Source organism: Sabethes cyaneus, chromosome 1 (assembly GCF_943734655.1).
Source record: "Sabethes cyaneus chromosome 1, idSabCyanKW18_F2, whole genome shotgun sequence".
NCBI lineage: Eukaryota > Metazoa > Arthropoda > Insecta > Diptera > Culicidae > Sabethes > Sabethes cyaneus.
The window spans coordinates 51,669,418-51,687,058 of record NC_071353.1 but is presented as its reverse complement, the minus strand read 5'-3'; the positions used below and the strand labels follow the sequence as shown (position 1 = coordinate 51,687,058).

General features: G+C 38.7%; 1 protein-coding gene across 1 annotated transcript in view; it reads left to right on the top strand.

The window, feature by feature from the left end:
• Window positions 1–17,149: 17,149 nt before the first annotated feature.
• The window catches only part of LOC128732718 (calcium-activated potassium channel slowpoke), a 122,943-nt gene continuing 122,451 nt past the window's right edge, over window positions 17,150–17,641 (top strand). Inside the window, exon 1 of the mRNA XM_053826038.1 lies at window positions 17,150–17,479. Coding sequence (XP_053682013.1) covers window positions 17,150–17,479 — 330 coding nt within the window. The remainder of the gene's footprint in view (window positions 17,480–17,641) is intronic.

Below are 17,641 nucleotides of genomic sequence, written 5' to 3'. Positions count from 1 at the left end.
ACCGATAACGATTTTCACGTCCCGTCGCGAACAGTCATCATACACCTGCTCCAGCTGCGCGTAGAACGCCTCCTTCTCGTCATCGGGTCTCTCTTCGTGTGGGCAATGCACAATGCACTTGCACATCCTTGCGTTGATCGGTTGCCAACCAATCATACGCTGGCGCATATTTCCTAGTACTATAAAGCCGGTTCCCAGCTCGTTGGTGGTGCCACAGCTTTGGTAGAAAGTAGCCGCTCGATGCCCGCTTTTCCATACCTTCTGTCCTGTCCAGCAAAGTTCCTGCAGTGCTACGACTCCGAAGTTTCGGGGATGTAGTTCATCATATATTATCCTATCGCAACCCGGGAAGCCGAGCGATTTGCAATTCCATGTCCCGAGTTTCCAATCGTAGTCCTTATTTCGTCGCGTAAGTCGACGCCGATTGTTCCGATCCCTATTTTCTTCTTCGTTGTTGGTAACTTTTAGTTTTCCAGGGCGGCTTGTTGGGCCTGCCCCTAACCCCCTGTCTCGCCGGAGGACCATCGTGCACAGCACTGTTTAGAGTCCCTGCTGGCATAAAGACGAGTATAATAATCAGCCGCCCCTAACATGGAGGACAAACGCTGTTTGAGCCGCACCTCCTTGGTGAACAGACGCTCGTGTATGACGAAGCATTTCCTCTACCGCCATGCTATGGTTACCGCTCCAGTATTCGCATCGCACCTCCTCACTTCGCTATTGTCAGATTGACAACATTGCCCAGGCTACGCCGTGACTCGTGGAGGCGTGAGGCGGGACCTTGTGAGCAGAGCTGCCACAAATACAGATATTTGTGCATGCATAAATTTGGGACCCATCAATTATTTCACTTGCTGTGATTTCTGGCTCTACTAATGTTCCTGAATTTTAAAGTACTTCATAAACTATTTATGTTATTTAAAAGATTAGATCGAGAAAACAAAATAATCCGGAGAAAATGGTAGGGTCCCAAATTTATGCATGCACAAATATCTGTATTTATGGCAGCTCTGCTTGTGAGGACCAGATCTGTGTTTGACGCTCCTTCCAGGTTGTCAACTCACCATTTGAAGCCCCCAGAATGTATGTACAGCCTCGAAAATACTATGCGAATTGACTAACTGCTAGCAAGTGCACTTAAAAGCTGATCATAAACTCACGCAGTTTACGATCAGCTTGCAAGCGCATTTGTTAGCAGCTACATAGTCAATTCGCCTAGTATTTTCGAGACTTTACATACATTCAGGCCTCCGTCACCAATCTTTGTTCTTTAAGTGATCGACAAATAAAAAGTACATTTAGATTCCAAATCATTTATTATTCGATTCCTTTTAATTCATGTAGGGTAGATGTTCCAGTACTTGTGGTAGTACCTGTACCTGTAGTGGTGGAAACTTTAAATATTTCGTTATTTTTGCAGATTTTGATACAGTTTGACAAGTATCGAACTACCAGTACCAGTTTCATTTGGTATGTATCAACGTTACACGCAGTACCTTCTGCCTTGTAAGTCGCAAGGGCCTGCATAGTGTCGTCGTCCCGCCAGTAAAAACAAAGTTAGATTAAACTTCTCGGTCGGTAGTTCTACAGTAGACGAAGGAAGAGGCATAATTTGCGTCTAAAAATAACCCAACCCATGTCGCTAGCTTAATAATGGGGGTTTGCTGTCTCATTTTGTCCAGCGCCTCTGTGGCGAACACACGGTGTTCAACACTGAAAGTAACACAATGTTGCTGTTAAGTAACACAGAAGTAATATTATAATGTTACAAAGTTATCAAAATTTGTCGTAACATTTATATAAAAAATGGTAGCATTGTTACATTAAGGGGGCATAGTACTTTTTCAATTTAAAAAAATCGAAATTTTTTTTAATGATTATTTCGAAAGATTAACATTTTGACCATATGTGTTTCAAGTCATTTCAATGAATTCCAAAAATTGACAAAGTTACAGCTATTTGTACCGCGCATGTCTGGAGCGATTACACGGCGAATAAAAAGTTCAACGTCGTTTTTCTCGAAACCAGGTTTTGAAAGTCGGTACCATAAATATCTCAAGAACGGCTCAAGCAATTCTCATGATTCTTTTTTTGTTTTAAAGGCAACAAAATTATCTAGTGTTTGACCCATCCTTTTTTTGATATTACTATTTTTGTATTTTTTAGAAATGTTTAAAGTCAATTTTTTCGACTAAAAACCTTACTTTTATGTTTGAATGTCCGCCATTTTGTTATGCGTTCGAATTTTAAAAAAAGGATGGGTCAAACACGAGATAATTTAATATACTTTCATGTCGTTTTGGAATTTTGCAATTCGGATAAGACCCCCAGCGCCAATCCATGGTACCACAAATCATGTTTTTTTCGAACAATCATGTTCAAGGAGCCGTAGGGGAGAGGGGAAGAGGTTCACATATGCAAACAAAATTGTAAATATTAGTATAAAGTGCAATGTTTGGAATGCAAAAAACCCGAATCGATTCGCTTTTCGCATTATCGAGAATAAAATATTTGAAATTAGGCAAAAAATATGGTGTAAAAAGTACTATGCCCCCTTAAAATGTTACCTGAAGGTTATGTAACAAGGACATTAAGTTTGTAATACACTCAAGTCGCTTTTTACGCGCAGGATACGTCCCGCGTAAATCAAAACCGCGTATAAAAAACCGCGTAAATTCCGAAAACCGCGTAAAAAAACGCGTAAATTCCGAAAACCGCGTAAAAATAGTCGCGTAAAAAACCGCGTAAAAAGCGACTTCAGTGTATAACAAATGTTTCCCGATTTTGTGCTACCTGTTTGCAGAAAATCATTTTGCGAAAAACTATCGCCCCGATTCTAAATTCCGATCGGGCCCGTTCCGATCAGAAACATCCCGATCGCCATTACTCGCTGCTGCTCGTTTTCTTTTCACATATCTTTTGATACTTTTATGCAAAGCAGTACAATTCGGCCAACCAGCGACTGGTAAAGATTTTTGATTTTGAAACAGGAATAAGTATAAGCTTTTAACTTCACTTTTTGCAGGAATAAGTACTCGTTTTTGGCAACACTGCAACGCAAACAGTTCTGAAAATTCTACAAAATATTAACAGTACTTAAACTACATGTTTTGAATTACAATAATGTTCTTGGATTTATTATGTTCATGGACAAAAGATAATGGTTTTAAAAAGATGATTTTAGCATTGTTTTTCGCGCTGTTATGTCATACAAGGTTAAGTTAAAAAATCGTTGATAGTGATAATAATTGCATTTGTGAGGCATCTAAACTTTCCCAGATCAAAATGGGTCTAAAATTTAATTGTAAGACATTTCGACAATAATTTCGACCTTTGTTGTTGGACCTTTGTTGGTCGAAAAACTCGAAGTTGATCCGAATCCCGAAGGGCCAAGTCACATAAACCAATCGATAGAGCGATAGAAATGGCGGTTGTGTGTGCGTGTGTATGTGTATGTGTGCAGCTATTTTCTATCACCTGTTTCTCGGAGGTGGCTTAACCGATTCGTCCGCTATTGCTTTTGTTTGAAAGGTATTATTGCCTAGTATATCACCATTGAATTGCTTCGTGGCCCGTGTTTCGTTTAAAAGTTATAAGAAAAAATGTGTAAACTACATGACACGATTTTCTCCGGAACCACACAACCAATTTCAATGATCTTAGTCCCAATGGAAGCTCTTGCTATCATAAAAATTTTCAGGAAGTTCTATGGAAAACCAACAGGTACCGTCATCCGGGGATACTTGCAACACTTTTGAACTTTGACTTGGTGTAACTTTCGAAGTGTATTGTTTAGGTCTAAGCGTAAGTAGCCAAAACATGGATAGTGGTCAGTACTTTTGATTTATGATTATGAAAAAAAATATCAACTAAAAGAATCTGTAGAATGAACCGTAAATAGGGGTGTTGCAAGTTGCCCAGTAAACGGGGTTACTTGCAACACTTTTCTGATTTTGCGTTTCTAATGATTTTAAATTTGATTTCAAACCGCGAATATCTATTTTTAGATATTTTGAGTGTATTTGTAGTAAAACAAGAGATACTAGAGGCATGTTTTGTTTCCCAATTTCGTTTATCGTTTTTTAAAGATATTCGGTGAAAATGCATCATGCCGGCGAACTCGAAACTCCCGTTTCAAGGCACGTGGAATTGTTCACAATTTTAGTTTTTCTGGAGATGGCAGTAGACAAAATAACATCGTATAGATGCAAATTTCCTTTGTACATACTGGCTAATACGATAATAATCTATTTTACAAGTGCTGCAAGCCACGCCATATTGGAAGTAACAACACGAATTCATCGTTCCTTCTCCAAGTTCAAAATATAAACAAAGCTCAAAGTTGCTATTTGTTAGCTTATATGATGCACTAATTGTGCACAGGAACCAAACGACAAAAAATAATTTCATGTCAACTCGTACTCTGAGAGTGAAATTACTCTCCAATCGTATAAAAACAAGGTAAACAATGATATAATGGATTAAACTTAACTAAAGAATATGTAAAAACGTCCTTTCTTTAAAACGGCATTGAATACGAATGGTTATGTTAACAAGCAAATGCGTTAGAACTGTCAGATTGACGGAAAATATCACATTAAGTATTTGAGCTTCGTATATTGATGCAATAGCATCTCAAAGTTGAAAATTGGACTGATTTTACGTGGTCATTCTGGGCTGATTCAGGTTCAAACCTGTTTTAACAAGGTAATAATTATTGCCTGTTTCTCAGAGATGGCCAAACCGATTAATGCGCTGCTAGTCCTATTCGAAAGGTAATTTAGCCAGATGGATCACTATTGATTTGTTTTTTGACTTGACTTTTAATTTGAAAGTTATGAGCAATTATATGGCAACACATAACACATATTTATAGCGATTTTTACCACACATTTCATCCGATTTTAAATATTTTAGTATCAAACGAGAGGCCTTAACATGTATCCATATGCTATTTGATAAGAAATGGTCTTACCGGTCAACAGTTATTTAAAAAAATCGATGAAATTATTTGAGAAAACTTGATTGATTTGATACGAATTAAATAGAAAGCACAGCGGGATCAAGCCGCAAACGGCGGTCAATTGCTAGAACGAAAAATATGCGTAATTTTTCAACAGGTGTGTCTTTGAAAGTTTATTAATAAAATACAGTACATCTTTTTTCACTATTAGGGTGACTGTTAATCCACTTATTAGGATTGTAACAATTCTGGTCTTTTTAAATGCGCACAAAAACATATAATGTGTGCACAAAAGTTGTAGAACATAGTAAAATAAACAACTTTGCTGCACATAGTAAATAACTATCTCTTACTGATTGCGAAATGTAATGATTTACTTAATGAGGCACTGGTTCAAAAATGATGATCGGATCGATCCGAACATCTATGGGCGGGTAGTAAATTAGACCAACTTTCTCGAGAGCCGAGCCTGGTATCTAGGTCCAGGCGTTCGTAGTGTACACCGATTCGATAGGAGGTATTAGTGATGGTGGAGGCTGCTCTGTATAAGGACACAGTAGTTCGTCATCTATCACTCTGGAACTTTCTTGGTATTCCCGCGAATTAGGTATAACTGAACTGACTACAGTTGTCCTCGAGGAATGATGCTGGCATAATAAGCCTGTCATCGTATGCTCGAATCTCGACTGAGAGAGGCTGTTAGAGTAAATAGAATCGTAGCAACTGGCCCTGCAATTGTCCTGTACTCTAACAGATAGCTGCGAAGTTTCGGTAACGGAATGTAGCACCAAGGCTTTGTTTTTTTAACTGAGCACAGGAATGCAGGTCGGACCGGTCGAATCCGGGTGAAAATAAGTTTTTTTATAACACGTTTTGAACGTAAGCTCATTTCAAAAGCCTATTTAAAAAAAAAATTTCACGCGGTCAAAAACAATTAAATGTAAATTTTGTACAATTCTCTAAGCAATTTCACGTCTACCTCTAGACTGCACCGCTGTAGTGCTGGCGCTTGAACAAAATTAACTATACCCGAAAATTTCAATTCAAAAATTTGTGGTGATCGGTGGTACGCCACACAGTCATTTAATCTCGTTTAAAGTCGATCTGTCTGGGAAAGATGAGTAGGTACTTTTGTTTCTTAGATAAAGACTAAGCTTATTAACCCTTTGTCTGACCTTAATATCAATTTGTCCCCAGGCCACTTTGAAAAGCCAGAACGTTTACGTTCAAAACGTGTTAAACATTAAAAAAACGTTTTTACGCGGATAATCGAGTCCGACCGGAGCTTTTTTCCGGCACGAAAAAAAACCTAGAACCTAGAAACCGAAAAGAACTATTATATTACAAATAATGTATGGAATTTGGTTTATTCCAAAAGAGAACCAAGAAGTGAAATGTAAACCATACATTAGAGTGACCTTTCCATAATCTGGCGCCCCATGGTACGTTCATAGTTAACGTTACTGTTCGGCAGCAAACGAAACGCTGCATGTCAACGGATGACGAAAATTCAAAAATAGCCTGCCCCCAACCCTACTTAGCGCGCAGCAACGTTCTATAGCGTCGTCCTATCGTTACGCATTCGCTCATTCGCTGCTATTTTCCCATCAAACCAAGAAGGAAAAGCGCTATCGACTCGAGCTCTTCAGAATAGTGTGTGATCTCGTCCGAAAAGGTACAATTTTCCGTAAGCTCCTTCACGGCTGCTCGGGTGGTACTCCAAATGGGAAAATTGTGTGTGTGTGAAATTTTCACTGGTCATTTTCGGTTATTTGCAGTTCGATTTTTGATATAACTCCATCGTTTCCTGATGCCATTTAGGCTAGGTTAGAGTTATTCGCATCGAAAGTGTGAACATTTTCATCAAATTCGTCAAAATCGCAGAAAATTGGATTTTTCACTTCTTCTTACTCTTTTTGCCCTACTGGTGTTCTTATTCTTTTTCTTCGATTAACGGATGAAAAGTTGTGTCATCTATGGCCCTGCCAGCTCGCGACGATAGGAGAAGGTGGTAATCGGACCCTTGAAGAGCCTAGAAAAGAGCAGAAGAAATGTTGGGACCTATCGCGAGAACGAAAGAGAGTTTTATCAAATTCTGCGAGAGAGATGTTTAAGGATCCGAGAGTACTGTGAGAGTCACAATGTGAAAGTCCTGCTCCACTGCCTTCTTCACCCACTTTCTCTGGCAGGTAGTATGTTTTTAAAGGCAGAAACTTTGTTTGCAGTGCGTTGTTCACACACGACTTTGTTATGCTACCCGATATGGGGGATAGCTCAACACGCTTTGTGTTTGGCATAATTCGTATGAAAGAATGAAAAAAAAGAACATAGAAACAGTGCGACTAGTTAAGCGTCGATTGCCATTGTAGCGAAAAGGAAGCAATAAGTGTGTTAGTAGTTAGTGGTGTGAAAAGGGGTCATGTCATGTTGGGCATGTTGAAAAGTATGTCGCGTGTAGGTTTTCCGTGGAAAGTGAAAATCGGAAAAGCTCCTGTGCAGTGTGTTACACAATGGATTCAACCATTAAAGGCAGTGCAGGTTTATTTAATGGTGCAATCGGATAGCGTGCCGTAATGCGATATATGTTGCTATGTTTGAAGCGTAAAAATCAGAAGCTTATTAATGTGAACTATAATGCTGAACTGGTACTGATACTAAGAGTTATTTTCCCTATTTTGTATTGCAATGAATAATCAATGTATTTTACATTGGCAGAACTAAAACTGGAAAAAATCGTAACAAATTACTCTAGATTTAGGATATGTGTTAAAGCTTCAGGATAACGGAATGTAACCATGAATTATTTAATTTTTTCTGATTGTATAATATTTTTATAATACACAAAACAATTACAAAATAATAACAAATTATATCATGTTGATAATTTCCGGGTCAAATCAAAAGAAAAGAATGTAATTGACGCTTTTATCATCCTGAGTATTAAAATAATGATATTTTGATACTAGCAGATGACCCTGACAAGTTATGTGGGAATGCACAAATTTTCATTAAAAGTTACATCGGAATTGTAAAAAAAACTAATTGCTTTACAAAGCAGTCTTCGCTGTGTATTTGTGGATAATTGTAGTTTATCTCTCAACGATACTTTAAGATCCTTTAAACACCTTGAGATATTATAAACACCTTTGTTTCATTACTTTCTTCTACCGTTCCCTCCGTCGATTGAAAAAACTGCCGCTATAAAAAAATAATTAAATGAAGACCAACAATTGAAAAGGGCCCTAGTCCAAAATGTAAACGAATCGAGTGAGAGTTATTTCTTGCTGGACTAGCATAGGAAAACGAACCTTCACTCGGGTTGTGCGTGCAGCGATTTCCATCGCCTTGTCGAAATTTCTTGCGTGTATTGATTTACCAGCTTGATTTACACAACACATTGTACAAGATCCATCACGGCGTGAATCAGTCTTGACAGATGTCAGCCTGCCGGGAAAGCTGTTCTTGTACACTATGTTTCATAGCTTAGGATCGATTATTTAAATGGCACGTAGGGACTTGGCATTCGAGACACTTTTGAAGGATTTGCCGTAACACAAAATATTTCCGACCAATATAACATTAGAAAAGGGGCCATAAAGCTAAGTGTAAACAAACCTAGATTTATTTCGTTGTCGACACTTTCGTTTAGCTCAAACCTTACTTGCTAGCGGCGATAGATAGTAGTTGAGAACCTGAGAGATCATTTTATAGATTGCGTTGACCTCAGTGATCGCCTGGTAGTCCTCACATTCCAACTGGTCGTCCTTTTTGAACATTGTGCATATTACACCAAACTTTCATTCTTTCGGTAGCTGTTCAGTTTTTCAAATCAAAGATATTACGGGGTGCAGACTGGTATTAAATCTTGTCGGACCCAGCATGATAAGCTCCGCTGCGATGTCCCCCTTATTAGCCTTATTCAAGCTGTTCACGAATAATTAGGCTGGCAAAGATACTTACTTCTTACTTCTACCAGCAGAGAGCCTGGGTGGCTCTTGTGGTATCAAGAATACCTCTCCACTGTACTCGATCCTGGGCTAAAAAAGCAAAGCAAAATCTAAGTGCTACATTCCGCTATCGAAACTTAACCTTCTGTACGACAGACTTCGTTGCCGACTGTTAGAGTACAGGACAATTGCGAGGTTAGTGCTTATTTACTTGTTTAGATGGCTTGCCGTTTTAATACATAGCCTATTGAACAAAGCTTCTCCAATATGCTCTGTTGTGCGGTAGCTCCAATTCCTCGGACATCGAGTACTCTCCGCCTGATCTCGCTCCACCTGGTCTGACCATGTTGCTCACTGCCCCCTGGTCATCTTGTTACTACTGGATTTAAGGCAAACACCATCTTTGCAGGGTAGTTGTCCGGCATTCTTGCAACTTGTCATGCCTACTGAGACTATAAATTATAGAGGCACCGAGACACTCAAAATCCGCTAAATTTTGAAACAAAACGGAGAGTACCATAATAAATAAAGGTAACTCTCCGCTTTCGTTCAAAATTTAGCGGATTTTGAGTGTCTCGGCGCCTCTGTAATCTACAGTCTCTGTAGTCATGCCCATCGTATCCGTCCCTGATCCCTGCCACGACAGCTGTCAGCTGAAGCCGCCTCCGGTAGTAGTGGTAATAGAGATTGACAACAAGTTTTGAAGCAATGTTTATACGGGACTCCGCATGAATTCGATGCTGCGCAATGCGACGAATGCGTCGAGTTGTTTTCCCTTTCTCGTTTATCGTAAAAAAATAGGAGTTTCAATAGTCAGAGTTTTTCCTATCTTTCGTTCCGGATAACAGAAAAACGAACCTCTTTCACTATTTACATCCCACATGCAACAAATTTTCTCAAGTATGCAACCGTATAATTGCGTAATGCTTACAGGTTCTGTCAAATTTGATGCAAAATTGAACCAGCCAGCCTGGCTTAAACGGCTTCAAGAAAAATGTATGAGAATGATGTTTGTGACAGGGATGTGTTCCGTCCAGCTGGATACAAGGTTCGCCATAGAGCTGTGCGAGTTCATGGTTAATCTTCCGTCTTTATACTCCGTTTTCCTGTACGCCGCCGAAGGTCTTTCTTAGCACTCGTCTTTCGAAAACTCCGAACACTCGCAGGTCCTCCTCGAGCATTGTCCACGTTTTATACTTGTAGACCGCAATTGCTTGTGAAGCACGCTAGTGCTACGATCGTATTAACTCCAACAGATACTCCCAGCCTAGATTCGAATATACGACGACTGGCCTACTCGCCAGTAATTCGTTGAGCGTGACGGTGCCGGTGGGTGGGGTGCTTGAATGGAAAGGGTTTAACTGTTCAGTCGTCCGACACCCTTGCGACGTGACCGGTCGTTCAAATATGGCAACTGCACGGATATCTCCGTGAAGGATTACCGGTCCGATTAGCTTTGTGCGGCGGGGCATGTGCCTTGATCGACGGGTTTTGCGGACGGAAAAGTAGGCTCGACTTCCAGCTTGAATGCGTCGTTGAATCTCCTTACTCGTATTGTCGGCGGTGACCAGAGATCCCAAATATACGTACTCATTGGTTTGTAACCCAATCCTGCTAGTCTCCCCGAGTAAATGATTATAACAAACATGTAACAAAAAAGTATCTCAATTAGATAGAAATAACAGAATTTGTTATATTTTTGATCAGACAAAATAATGGGGCTAACAGAATTATTACAAGTTTTGTTCTTATATCAAAATTTGTTATAATTTTGTTACAGAGCAATTTCGGCTTGCTCCAGCTTGCAAACGGTTTGTCTCGACTATTTTTGATTGCTAACACATTACAATCACGCACCGAATCATTTTCCATGAAATATATGTTTTCGTCAAGAGTAACTTTTAAAAAGAGCGTATTTAGAAATGAAATTTTTTTTCAAAAAATTCTGTGTCGAAAACTAGGTATTTATTTTATGAAAATGACGTCAAAAGAAAAATTGTAGTAAATTAAGTGTATTTTCAGTAAACAATTACGCTGAAAGAAAAAGCTTTGCAAATACGTGATAAAAATCATCAATTGAAAATTATCTCAAAACATGTCTTTTTTAAAAAAATTTTTAAGCGCAAATAATGCTCTAAACTCTGGTAAAGAGCTCGGATTTTTCATAATATTTGAATTTTTTTTATAATACTAAAATAAAATCAAATTCTACGCATAATATTGAACAAATTATGTCATATAAACTTTTTTCTTAGGTCGTTCTCAATTGCAAATTTAAAATCTAAAAATTACGCATTAGGGTAATTCTACGCGCAGTGTCTGAAATCTAATCGACCTTCACGGATTTGAAATTTGGTGCTGGTTGGTCCTCCCCACGATTAATGCGAGCAACAACTAGCAACATGTCGCATTCTACATGTTGCATTCTACATGTTGCTAAAAATTGTCTAATCTATATGCACCTTAAGAAACATACTCGATGCAGTAACACGCCGCTCCTGTCAAGTCACGCTTGGGGAACCTCATACAGTTTATTACTAGAAATCAAAGAACGTATTGACAGAAGTCTTTGTTTAAAAAATCTAAAGAGTTATTTTTGAATGTCATTGTAGAATTTCATATATATGAAAGAACCAGTTTTTTAAGTAAATGGCATGTAGTTGGAGAATGTCTCTTTTTCTCACACTTATATTTTATTGCTAGCTGCTTGGAACTGAACATAACTGAGGAAAACGGTGGACGATAAAATAAAATCTTATCTTTTATATTCTCGGTTTATGTATGTTTACAAAGTTCAAAAGTAGTTAAATAATTTTCCAAACCTTTACCAACAAAAGAAAAAAATTGTCTAATTACTGAGAAATAGTTTCTTCTACACATCATTTATTTATTTATTCATTTGCTTTTCAACGGAGCTTTCAACCGTACTCATCATTTAAATTAGTAAGTTCATGGTTGTTTTTTAATCTTTTCTGTGGTTGAATCCTGCTAAAATGAGCAGAAAAGTCTACAGACTCGAAAACTGCAACATAGGAGTCATTGCAAAAAATCTCAATGGCATTATTTTCTTATATGGTCGGTGTTAAATCAGACCGGACCAAGTCGCAAAATTTAAAAAAGTACGTTAATGACAGCAAACAATTGAGAATTTCCTAAACTACATTTTACTCTAATCAGATTACATAAATGTGGCAAACAGCCAAAGATATTAAATGATTTCGAATGATTAATAGCTTTAAACTACATAGCAGCAGCAAAATTTGAACGCGTTTTTCTCGAAATCAGAGTTTTGTCAGTTGGTTCTGCCTGTTGAGTCAGACATTTATCATATATGGTCGTTTTTAAGTCAAACCTATTTAAGTTAATACCTATCAATCGTTTGAAATCATCTGATAACTATGGCTGTTTGCAACATTTATGATAGTCTGATTAAAGTAAAAGGCAGCTTAGAAAATTGTGGATCGCTAGCTGTCATTAACTCATTTTTTTGAATTTGCGATTTGGTCCAGTCTGATTTAATACCGACCATATTTGATGGCAATTCGTGCAGCATTCTTAAAGTGGCGCAACACTGATAAAACGGATTCGAGTTCTTCGTCTTCTTGATATCGGCTTTGGATTGAACGCTTATTTTCTATTTATAGACAGCTCGAAACAAAAACTGACAACTCCGAATGAGCTATCGGCTAAATCATATAAGCATTTAATCTTCCTTCATTCAAGAGTAGTTCTGGCACAGAGGTCAAGAGTGTTGCATTCTGTGCGATGTGTCGTGAGTTCAATCCCGGTCGAGGCCGGAACAACGATTTTTGTAAATGTATGAAAGTTTTTTTCTGTGCTATTTGTGAATGTTCCTGATAATAGTTGTACTATTTTTGGCAATTTAGCCGAAATAAAATGTCGATATAGCAGATGAAGGCAAAGAAGTTTTTGTTATATTTTAACAAAATTATAACAAAACCTGTTACAAATATCATAACAAAGTTTGATATAATTTTGTTCAAAACATAACAAATTTTGTTACATTTTTGCTACTGCTGCTAAGAAGTTCTGATAGAATTTTTGATATTTTAACTACTAACGAGACCAAAATTATAGCAAATCATGTTAGAAATACCGTCATAACAGAATATCAGGATTTGTTATAATTTTGCTATGTTTGGCTGATCGGGTCCGGTTTTAGTCAGCCGTAGATTGCCTCGGCCATTGCTAGGTTTGTAGTAATGATGCCATGGTAATCTGCGAAGGCTAGGAGTTGGCTACCTCTCGTTCCGATGCCATCCTCTGCGCGATTCGAACGAACTCGAGAGTGCCCCCGGAACACGCACGTAACACATCACTCACTTCAAGGTAGCTTCAATCAACCGCATCAGTTTGTCCGAAAAACCGTACTCGTGTATTATCTGCTATAGCTGTTCGCGCTCAATTGTATCGTATGCTGCCCTGAAATCCACGAACGTATGTTTAGTATAGTATTTCTTCCACCTTTCCATCGCATAAGGTTCATCCGTCAAGGTTTTTCCATCTTTATCCAGGTATGTTTTGGCTCGTAGCACAAAGCACCAGCGGATATGTTGAGTTGCTTATAGATTTCAGCGTTTGCATGTGATCCATTACGATAAATTGTACTCAGTTCGTGTACCCTTCCAGCATTCTCCAACTACGCTACAATGTCGAACTTGTGGGACCCTCCATAAATAGGACTCCTTAATAAAGGGGTTGTGGAGTCTCCCTTCCGTTCAGTCCGCTGTGGTTCAAATGTTTATCACTACCTGCCATCTGCAGGACCTGGGAGGAGAAGTGGTTCTGAATGTATATTGGTTCGATCTGCGGATCTAGCTTGAATAAAAAGGAGCAGTACACAACATCTTTTTCCGCTCTTTCCCCTTCGTGCCTGGTCCCATGGATTGTAAAAAACTACCGTTACAAAAAAATAAAATGCTTAGTTGGCCACAGTTTCAGAGCACCTTTTACCGCGTTTCGACCTAAATATACTAACGGAGAGCACCCATCGGTTGTTAAATCAGCTCAAACCATTACAAACGGTGATGGTTGACTTCCGAATCGTTCTAATACTCAGGTTCGCGGGTAATCTTAGATAAACGCGATCATTTAGTTTGTTTCTTTAATTGGACCCCCCTGTATACCCATGCGTGGCCGCGCACCCCATCAACTTGAACAAGTTTGTTTACAAAAAATGATTGACCATAATGCAAACTGATTTCGCTCATCGAATCCCTCTTGAAACCCAACCTAGTACTCGCCAGCAAAGATTAGATAGACCTAAGCTGGTATACTCTTTCTACATTTTTATATCTTCCCTTTATCTAGTATTTATTCGCATATTCTGAACATAATGAACAATTCGTGACCCGTTTATTTCACCTGTACCAAGTGTAAACTGACAACTAACAACAAGTTGCTAGAATTCCTCTGGTTCAATGGCATTAAGCGTTGTCAGCGATAGCTGGGTTTGTTCTGATGGCATACTGATAACTAGACAAATTGTATCAACACCTACATCTATACGACTGCAACTGCAACGACTATCCGTTGGAATGGCATTACGATATCTAGACTGACAACTATTTAGGTCACGCTATTCAATTTTATTTTGCCTTCGATGATTCCACACTTTATAATAGAAAACGTCAAACGCCGTCATTAATGTGCGAGGATTTCTATGCAACTGTCACACTTGTTATAAGCTGGAAGGGTGCAAAGAATTTAACAAGCAACACGTGCAAACTACTATAAAGTGTCAGAATCGTATCCCATTCAGCTGCTTTCCCATTAATACCCTGGAATATATTTTCACCCAGCCAATAGCGCTCTGCTCTGATGCTCGACTAAGTGAAGGAGAATGGTGATAGACGAGACGAAGAGTCTCGCCCGATACATTTTGCTTTTGGGGTTATGTTGCGATAAAGATTGCGGACGGCTCGACGAAATCAACATCTGTGACAAATGAAACGCGAACACGAGAGAGCGCAATGAAAGAAAAACGCAGCAGTCGACAAACCTGTGGAAATTTTTTTTCCTCCTGATTTTTCGCATTTCTGTATGGTTACTATCTTGCCTCTGGAATCTCTGAGAGCAGCAATCTAGTCAGTCTCTCGCAGCATAAGAACTGAGGCTCAGCTCAGGGTTGTGTGCAACCCTGCGCTATCGCCGAGCAAAACTGAAAGCACAGGAAATGTCTGAAACTTGGAAAACTCGGACAGACGAGTGATTGCTGTGTCAGTGAGTAGAAGTGGTTTGCCTTTTGCGTGCCAGCATAATGGAGTACTTGGTATATGTGGATAAGGTGAAAATTTGTGGCTGTGATATAGAACAAAATTCATGGTAATCGGATAAAAGAAAGTATATCTAGCTCTGGTTCTCGAAACCACACTACAAAAAATACTTTCGGAGGACAAACAATAATCGAAATGTGCAGCAAAAAGGAAGGAAATTGAATTCAGTGAAAGCTTATTTTCACGCCCTCATTTTCAGTTTAAATATCTCGAAGCGTTTTTCGCGTGCAAAGAATATACTTCTAGACCAAGTTCCAATCATTCATTCCTACTGCCTTCCAAAAGTTGAAAAAATTCAAAATGAAACCATTGTTTTCGTCGTTTTATCGTTAATCGATAAATCACCTTCTGCTTCCCGCTGCCATACGGGCTGCTCTGCTATTAGCTTTTGGAAAAGGAAAAATCCATTGAATGGCGCCCACCCGAATTGCGCCCCATCCTCCGTTTTTACTGCTTTTGCTGTTGCTTATAGTCACCCTCCCGCCGTCCTACGGGATATGTATGTGTGTGACCCCCGACAACGACGGAAATTGTGCTCTTCTTTCTCCCGCTGTAGCTTTTGTCTCCATGAAGGGTCGTTTTTTCGGCACAACAACTAGGCTTTACACGAAAATCTAGTGTGAGAAACGTGGGAAGCGAAATAAGGCCAAGAGTTTAAAATTGTTTTATAGGTCATACTAGATTGCTGGTTTCACGTGTAGAGCACGATAGATCACGAAAAAGGATTACTGTAGATGATGTCTTTGCCGGTACCGGGTTTGAACATTTAAATTAAATGATACAATTTGTTCTTAATATCAGTAAATCTACACATTTGATTGAGGAAAACTAATTGATCGATATACTCGAGTTATTGAGTTTTCCTCAAAAAAAAAGTGTAGGTTTACTGATATTAAGAATGAAACTGCAACATTTAATTTAAATGTAACACGATTTTTACACATCTGGTGGCTCTAGCCTAGAGCAAAGCAAAACGTACGATGAATAACTCCCTTATAATCCTTATAACCCTTACTAACACATATTGATGGTGAAAATCTTTATTCTAGTAAGATTCAAACCAATTTATAACCAATTTCAAATTGTCAGCTTTTGGCGTGTTTGCAGTTGATAATCAAAACGGTTTTCCTTAAAATTACTGTTGGAAAAATAATCACAATTTAAAGTCGACAATTCCTAGGTATGTTGATTTGTTACATAAATTCTATTTAATAATTTTTTTTCAACTTACTTCCCTCGTTCCGCTGTTATCAACCACTTACCATGCGCTTCCATAGCAAATCGAACTATGGAGACACAAGTTTGAGATTAATGAATAAGAATATTGGTACTGAACAACAGTAGGCCGGCCAGCGTAGTTAAATATTACGCTATTGACATAAATTTTAATCTTCAGGAATATTCAGGGACAAAATGTTATAATTGCAATCAAATTCAACGAATAGGAGATACCTAGTGTGATGGGTTGGGAGCATTTTTGATCAAAAGTATAGTTCAAGTGTTCTGTTACGAGAATGAAAAATTATTCAGGGAAGAGAATGTACCGACATGATGGGAGAGTATGTGTTTCACTGAATTCCGTTTATGAGCGCAAAGAACGAGAGAATGATTTTGCAGCAGCGAGATCTGCTAAGAGTAAAGAGAACAATCTTTTGATGTGCGTAATACTGTGTCATTTCAGAGAAACAAGAGAAAAACAAAATCCTAAACGAAAAGAAGTGAATAGTGTAGTTGCTAAAATTGACAACAGTTGAACAAAGTGTAGTCCATTGAGGAAATCAACAATCAAATAAAACAAAACAAAAGCCCGTCTCTGAAGGTTTATTAGATCATCGGCGGCGGCGGTGGCAAACCGTTGTGAAATGTCCAATGATTAGGAAAACAGTGTTCAGTGTGCAGTACGACGGCTACGTTACGGATCCCCAATCGTTATCTGCTAGGGGATGTCGGGCTGTGACGACGAGGCAGCAGTGTTGACCACAGAGCTACCTGCAAACGATCTCGATGATTGTCTCAAAGTGCGAAAATGGTGGTGTTTTCTATTATCAAGTATATTCACATTTTTGGCTGGACTGCTTGTTGTGCTTTTATGGCGGGCCTTTGCCTTTTTGTGCTGTCGAAAGGAGCCCGAGCTAGCGCCCAATGATCCGAAGCAGAAGGAGCAGAAGGCGTCCCGACAGGGCAAACAGGACTTCGAGGGTACGTTTATGACCGAAGCGAAGGACTGGGCAGGCGAACTTATCTCTGGCCAAACCACTACCGGAAGAATCTTGGTGAGTACTGATGAATGTTTGAAGTTAGAAATCAAAGCTAAAATCAAATTTCGTTAAACTGACGTTTCATTGTTTTATTTTCAAAATATATAATCGATTGATGATTTTATACTTTGGGAAAAATTTTAAAGCTTTCAAAACTTTAATGTTTGGAAAGATTGG